The sequence below is a fragment of the Anopheles nili genome, chromosome 2 (assembly GCF_943737925.1).
Source record: "Anopheles nili chromosome 2, idAnoNiliSN_F5_01, whole genome shotgun sequence".
Taxonomy (NCBI): domain Eukaryota; kingdom Metazoa; phylum Arthropoda; class Insecta; order Diptera; family Culicidae; genus Anopheles; species Anopheles nili.
Genome location: NC_071291.1, coordinates 36,241,673 through 36,249,132, shown reverse-complemented (window position 1 = coordinate 36,249,132; position 7,460 = coordinate 36,241,673). Strand labels below are relative to the sequence as shown.

General features: G+C 47.4%; 2 protein-coding genes across 2 annotated transcripts; one reads left to right on the top strand and one right to left on the bottom strand.

Annotated features, from left to right (window-relative positions):
* Nucleotides 1-227: 227 nt before the first annotated feature.
* On the bottom strand, nt 228-7,173 carry LOC128723775 (uncharacterized). The gene is made up of 6 exons (XM_053817577.1): nt 6,908-7,173; nt 6,703-6,827; nt 6,534-6,625; nt 6,210-6,423; nt 5,680-6,144; nt 228-469 (listed from the first exon to the last, which is right to left on the bottom strand). The coding sequence occupies exons 1-5, from the start codon at nt 7,054-7,056 to the stop codon at nt 5,720-5,722; spliced, it is 1,005 nt and encodes a 334-aa protein (XP_053673552.1). The 5' UTR covers nt 7,057-7,173; the 3' UTR covers nt 228-469; nt 5,680-5,719.
* LOC128722233 (phenoloxidase-activating factor 2-like) lies at nt 3,568-5,275 on the top strand. The gene is made up of 5 exons (XM_053816091.1): nt 3,568-3,694; nt 3,839-3,916; nt 4,056-4,192; nt 4,287-4,612; nt 4,681-5,275. The coding sequence occupies exons 1-5, from the start codon at nt 3,568-3,570 to the stop codon at nt 5,273-5,275; spliced, it is 1,263 nt and encodes a 420-aa protein (XP_053672066.1).
* Nucleotides 7,174-7,460: the final 287 nt, after the last annotated feature.

Genomic DNA, 7,460 nt, shown 5'->3' with positions numbered 1-7,460 from the left:
TATCATTATTAAAGCTTTTTCACATTGAACACTGCAGTGTTTGTCGTTTGAAATGAACAATTCTTTGCGAATATGTGCTCACATAAACCGTTTGAATTACCTGCTAAAATTTTGAATGAAGTTAACTAGAATTTCACATAAACCGAATGCTCAAACCATTATCAATTTTAAATTTTAAGTTATCGAAACAAATCATCAAAAATGTACTGCTGTTACAATACATACGACATTCTCTTTATTTCAAATCATAGATCGACAAAATGCGTTCAGCTATTCACGATTCTAAAATGTCACTACCACCTATAACATCCTTTTATGGCTATTATTTTAAAATCAGTATTTATGTTGAACGTGAGAACTATGAAGTTATTTTAATCATACTTACTTATAGTTGCAATATGGAAGAGCAACGTACAGGTAACTGGGTCTACAATCTTTCACATCTTTCCATCCTTAAAGATTTTAGAAACTACAAGAAATAGAAAAACGACATAAACAATAATACCTAATATCAACATTTCTGCATATAAAACGAACGTAAGTATGAATTCCCTTGCTTATGTTCTAGAGAATTGTTTTCAATGAGATTCTTGAAATGAAATTAAAATTGTATCAATGACACGTTACGCATGTATGAACCTTAGAAGCAAAGCGTTATCTTAACAGCAGTGGTGGGCAACCAAATAGTAACGATCCGATGGATCGGAGTATTCACAAACCATTCTGCAACAGAAATAAAGCATACCTGCTCATTATGACATTTTTCATGCAATTGGCAGTCAACTAAAAACGTGTTTTGTAATCAAATCGAAAACCAGACAATGTCAAACGCTGAAAAATAATGAATAATAAATTCAACATCCTCTAGACGGATTAAAAAAATAACTGCAACGGATCCGGAACGATTCGCTCCTGCATCGAACCGGAGCAAAAATATCTCCCGCGTTCGAAACACCCATCCCTACAGGAACAGCCCAGCATCTGTCAACCTTAAAAGCTAGCAACAATAACATTGGCGTAGTTTGGAAATTTTGTTTTCTTTTTTCACTAAATAAAAGCCTCTTTTGATACGGAACATACATCGCAAACCCAACTTCGAGTAGCTGAGAAACTACGATGCAATAGGAGCAAGTGAAACAGACACAGCACGACGAATTTGATTCACAACGCACTGTTCTTAGGATGGAGCCCCCATACAGCTATTTGCAAGTGGACATACAAGAGCATCCAACACCGATCGAGTTTCCGCCACCGTTCAGCATAGAGGAGTTTAACCTATACCACCACCACCCGTATCCGCCGCATATGAACTATGACAAGAATGCCTTGTATATGAACCAGCTATCGTTTTCGGCTGCCTCCATTCCCAACGGCTCCGCTAGGGGCGCCCACAAAACTAAGGCTCATAACGCCAAACATCAACAACAGCAGCACATGCATCAGCAACAGCAGCAGCAGCAACAGCATCAGCACCAGCACCAGCCTCACCATCCGCAGCCACCACAACAGCATACGCAGCCGCCACAACAACAACAGCAGCAGCAGCAACAACAACAACAGCAGCAGCAGCAGCATTCGTCTCCTTCACCAGCGCATCCTCAGGTACAGAATCCTAATCCCAGCAGGACGAAGGAGCGTAAAGGAACTGCGACGAGCAAGGGATCCCGAGCGCAGTCTGCCGCAATAGCTGCATCGGAGCAAACGAACAATATACTGCCAAAGCAGGAGCCAACTGTACCGGAGGAATCGATCAAAAATCTATCGATAAAACAGCTCATACGCGCGAAGCATACGTTACAGCAACGTATCAAGCGCCAGAACGAATCACCCGAGCAGAAGGCGCTTCGGAGACAGCGGAACGCCGAATTGAACCGACGGCGTCGACAAAACAAAGAGGACATCCGTGTGACTATCGAAAAAACTAAGAACAGGCTGAGGCAGCGGATAAAACGAGAAATCGATCGTATGCTGCGGACGCGCCAGAAACGGGACGATTTCCTGCGCGAGACCTTCGAGCAGATGGCCACCGTGTTTGCCGACACGGACATGGCGCAGTACCAGGAACGGGTCGCCAACGTGCTGTGGGAAATTTCAAAAGGATCTTCCGCGCCCCACGGGAATGAAAGCAGCACCGTGCCGGCGGAGAGGACGGCTTCGTAATCCCCGTTGCCGGATGCGATTAGCTTCAAGAGCGATTGGTTGGTGTACATAGTTCTTCGAGGCTTGTATGAGATTTTAATGTATGGTTCGGAACGGCGATTCTTGTTAAGCGTGAAAATCGAGAAAAAAAATCAGACCTTCAAAACGAGGTCTTTAGAAGCTTTGAACCGCCGGTCTAGCCATCAGTAAGGCATTAGGAAATTTAAAGCTAACGCGTGCCCAAACCAACGATGTGTGGTAGTGTGTAAGAACAAAAAAATGCTAATAGCTCAATGATTTAAAATGAGTAACAACGCGATCAGAATTAGGGACTCGGTTCGTTTCATTGGCGCGCGATGAAACGGTAGACTAGCTGTAGTGCAACAGATATTTAAAAAAACCCAGCTGCTAGCCCCTCGGCAAACACAGCCGTTCATATGAAGTTCAATAAATCGGTGCGGTTGGCACTGCGGTCTGGTTCCCAGCACAATGGAATTGTTGTAAACGGGATAACACTTTTGCCCGTCGATATTTATCTCTGTCCTTCCGTTTGCGGCCACGCGGTGCTCATTAAAGCACAACCGACACGTTCGGTAGTGGAACCGGCAAAAACTGTACCATTGTTAGGGTGAGCCATCTGCTCCTTCCATTCGGCCCATCGGATGCAAGCAATTGGGCACCCAGTGTCAGCCCAATCGATGCCACTTGGAAAATACGCCGCAAACAGGTGCTCCCGCGCAACTGCATGCACGTGTAATTGCAGACCCCATTACTTTCCATCGGAAAAAGCTCACATTTGGCATTACTATAAATTGGTAGCATGAGTGCCGTTTGGCGACTCAGTAGTGACCGGTCCGTTAAGCACGCAAGAGAGTTTGGTTCGTCAGTAATTTCCCGCACTCAAATGTGAAGTACTCCGTTAACCCAGAATACAAAAGCGTGTAGTGCAGGGTTTCGAAAAACTGTTGCGTTGCAGTATAGTGGCCTTTTCTCGTGAAAGCAATAACGTGAACGCGCACGTTAGTGTCCGAAGAATTATGATCAGTTTTTTCCCACATTAATTTTTCTTCTAACTAGAATGTAAAAAGCACACCGTATGCAAGTAGTTTAATTTTCTTAATTGAACTTAAGACTTTGTAATAAAATTGAAGTATAAAATTGACTCCTGTTCACTGTACTGAAAGCGGATAAGGATTCATACAACGCTCGAGTTAGAGCACGTTCATCGATTTGGTGTCGACCGAAAGCAATAAACGTGCAGAGCTTTTCTTTTTCTTCCTCAAGAAAAAAAAATCAGGTTTCGTCGCTTGCCCGTGTTCAGTGATCTATTATTTATCGTCATATCCCGCTAGCAGACGATTGAAAAATTGAAATCCTTGCACGCGACCCAACAAAGCCCTCGATGTGTCTGTGAAAAGCGTCAGCAAAATGTCCGGATGTATCAGAATCAGTTTGGTCCTGCTGGTTGGAGTCGCTCGTTTCGTCCTGGCGGTGTCCACGGTGGAGCGCAATCAGGGATTCAATTTTCCCCAGGACGGAGCCAACCCAACCAATGGTAGGGTCGCAAGAATGCCCATTTAACATAACGAACGTAACCCACGGCGGGGTGGTGAGCTAGGTTTTGTTTGTGCAATTATAATAATTTGCTTTTTTATGCTTGTTTCATTCGCCACTGGCCGCTGGCCATCATCATCATAAGACCTCACGCGACAAGCCACAAACGTGAGCAGTGGTATCACGAGCGGAGTTCTCACGGGAGTCGTACCATTGCAAACAGGTTGGTTGGACCGGATGGTCCACTAAAAGGACACGCTTTCGTTGACACCATTAAACGCGCTATTTAATGATTTTACTTTGCTTTGCTTACTGCACACCCGGCTCGTTTCACGGCATACCACGCGTGCACCCTTTTTAAGGCGTTCTACCAAATATTGTTAACCCAGGCATAACTGGCCAGACGTGCATTTGCGTGCCTACGGGACGCTGTAATGCAACGAGCACGGGTGGAACTACGGACGGTGCCGGCCAGCTGGACGTGAGAATCGTATCGAACGTGAGTCACAGTCCCGCGGAACAAAACATTACGGACTCAAATATGCAGCATATCTGTCCATCTGTGGTCCATCTATTCTGTCCATCGTTCACAGCCAAGTGCTAATACTGGCGTCACGCTTGGTAGCACGGCAACGACGACGACTTCCGGTGCACCCGCGTCGATCATTGCGGTCAACATCGTGTCCCCTGCGACCTGTGTGGCCGGGCTGGAGCGCTGCTGCATGGCCGGAAGCTATCAGTGCGGTCTACAGTACCCTCCGGTGGCAAACGCTCCCGTGGTCACAGCCAACCAAGCCAGCTACGGAAAGTACCCGTGGCAAGCGGTGCTACTAGGACCTGGTGACGTATACGTCGGATCGGGAGTACTGATCGATAGCATAAACGTCCTTACAGCGGCACACAAGATCTCCGAGTACACGTGAGTGTTAACGGGAGGAGATTCGCTGTCGCATTTAATCGTAACGATCTTTTGCGCCATTCGCACAGTACGGGCAGCCGGACGCTGAAGGTGCGCCTTGGTGAATGGGACGCAGCGTCAACGTCCGAACCGTTACCCGTCCAGGAGTACACGGTGACACGGTACTACGTTCATCCGAGCTTCAATTCGGCCAACCTGCGCAACGACATCGCCATTCTGCGGCTGTCCGGAACGGTCAATCTCGGTACGACTCCGACGATCGCAACCGCCTGTCTGCCTGTGACCTCCTTCACCGGCAGCCGCTGCTGGGTGTCTGGTTGGGGAAAGAACGACTTCGTCAGTGGTGCCTTCCAGTCGATCCCGAAGGAGGTGGATGTACCGGTGGTGTCCTCGGACAGTTGCCAATCCGCACTGCGAACTACGCGCCTTGGCGGGAGCTTTGTGCTCGACACCACGAGCTTTATGTGCGCCGGAGGAGAGCTGGGCAAGGACGCTTGCACCGGTGATGGTGGTTCACCGCTCGTATGTGCCCTCGGTGGACGGTGGTATGTGGCCGGTTTGGTCGCATGGGGTATCGGTTGCGGTGCCAATGGCATTCCAGGTGTTTACGTTAACGTTGCATCGTACATCACGTGGATCACGAGCACAATTGCTACCGCTTAGCGCATTTTTTGTTTCACACCGGTCAACATAATGTGCGGCCACACATTAATGCCTGCGTTTTATTACACAATATTGCGAAAGAAAAATCTCTTTGAAAAAAAAAACCATTTACCGCATAGGTGGTAAGTAAATGGGGTGAAATCACCCTGCATTAGTAAAAACAACAACAATACACTTAAACCAACTCAATCTACATGCTTCGTTGACGAAACATGCCCGTAGCAGTAGTACGAGAGCAATAAAGTCACCCTTACGTAACACCACGAGTGATATATGTACGCAGTGGATATAGTAATAAAAATAAAAGGAAACGCTCCCACTACAGTAGGAATGGCTTTGGTAAAACAATGAAACAACAGTATTTTTGTCCCTTATTCCTGTAGCCTCCGCGTGTAGTAACATACCTGGTCTAGCATCTCATCGCATCCGCCCGCTGTTCGATCGCTATAATTTGAACGTGCCGGTACTGCTTGTACTGCTGCTGGTTTCGACGGTTTCACCATCCGTCACCTTAGCCACGGAGTAGATGTTATACCGCTTCTTCAACACCTGATGCATCTCTTCCGTGCAGTCGATGCGCACACCGAGCTTCTTATACTCCAGGTACGTTCGCACAAAGTTACGGTTTGTTTCGTGCACCTTCGGATGGTTCAGATACTCGCTTACGTCCATCCACTCACATTTGGCGATCTCCCGGTTGCATTTCGTGATCTCTTCCGACAGAGGCGTTAAGGCCATCACTATGTACAGGTCGGAACAGCCAAACCCGGCACCATGAGCGTGCCGTATCGAGACAACCGATTCGAACGCCGTCCGAATGTTCGTTTCCTCGGCTACTTCCCGTATGGCCGCGTCAATGAAGTTTTCATCTGCAAGAGAGCAATCATTCAAACGTCACGCATTCGCCATGTTGCGTGCTGTCAGAGTGGCTTACTTGGATCCACATAGCCTCCCGGCAGCTTCCAGGAGCCGGCGATAAGCGCATAGTTCTCGCTAACGACCAGCACCTGATTGCGGTCGTTCATCACAAGCGCACCGACGCCGACCATCGTGTGCGAGTAGGGCGGAATGTTAACCGATTCCTCCTTCGGAAGCCAACGGTACAGCATCACGAATGTATTTTTGGCATGATGAAATTGAAATCCATTCTACGAGGGATCAACCACAGGTGGACAAGGTCAACGATATGGAAACCATGAGGAATATACCGTCACATGTCACAACTCACTGCTTGGGCGGCAGAAAATAGCATACTTACATTGACTAGTTCCGGTATCCAACTTGCCGCACTCAGATGGACTTTGAACCAGATGCCCCGGTTTTTACTGTCAATCCAGTGCTCGAGTGACCCTGGAAAATGGAAAAAAAGAAACTTCCGCTGTACTGTCTGCGCTCCCTTTGGCGCACACAGAGATAAAAAATCTTACTCTTCAGAATGGACGGAAATTTGTCCGGACTGCAGGTTTCCATGTTTGAATCAACCGTGATGCCATTGAAGCGATCTCGCACCCCTTTGAACGTGCCCTCGGGAGAACTTTCTACGGCCGTGTATCTGTAAGAATCGGTCAACAATAAACATCATGCCACCGACGGTTATTATTAGCCGGTGGCCTCAAAACGGGCCATACTTACTTGTTGAACCAACTATCAGCACCTTTCACAATGTCACGCTCCTGTTGCTCGCTCATTTTGCTCGAATGGCGCGTTATCAATGAGAAAGCCTGGTTACATCTGACAATTGATATCAAGCGTTGCGGAACCACCAAAAGCGCTCTACTCATTTAGCAAAACGACAACGCGGGTTGATGATAACAGCGACACACGGGAAGATGCTCGACAAATCCCTCACACAGTATACTGTATCGAGAATGTAGTTCTGCTTGCTCAGCTTAATTCTACTGTCGCCGTCCAGCATGCGACTGATAAACACGCCAAACCAAAGCACAAACCAACACAGAAAAGCACGTTTATTGCAGGATGACCGCCACTGTGTACGTAGGGCGATGAGTTCGTTGTCACCGCGGTGGGAAACGAGTGGTGGCTTCCGGTGCAAAACAATTCACTGCACTATCACAAGGCTATGCGACATAACAATTGAAGAATGGGCATGGTTCATTGTTTGCGGATCGCTCGATCGTGTTTCTATTTTAGCTCTCTTGCTGTTCTTCTTCTCTTTGCAACCCGG

Coding starts and splice junctions, on each gene's coding strand:
- LOC128722233 (XM_053816091.1), top strand. CDS start 3,568: ATGTCCGGATGTATCAGAATCAGTTTGGTCCTGCTGGTTGGAGTCGCT. Junction 3,695..3,838: donor CGGAGCCAACCCAACCAATG/GTAGGGTCGCAA, acceptor CATCATCATAAG/ACCTCACGCGACAAGCCACA. Junction 3,917..4,055: donor AGTCGTACCATTGCAAACAG/GTTGGTTGGACC, acceptor ACCCTTTTTAAG/GCGTTCTACCAAATATTGTT.
- LOC128723775 (XM_053817577.1), bottom strand. CDS start 7,056: ATGAGTAGAGCGCTTTTGGTGGTTCCGCAACGCTTGATATCAATTGTC. Junction 6,828..6,907: donor GCTGATAGTTGGTTCAACAA/GTAAGTATGGCC, acceptor CGATTCTTACAG/ATACACGGCCGTAGAAAGTT. Junction 6,145..6,209: donor GGGAGGCTATGTGGATCCAA/GTAAGCCACTCT, acceptor GCTCTCTTGCAG/ATGAAAACTTCATTGACGCG.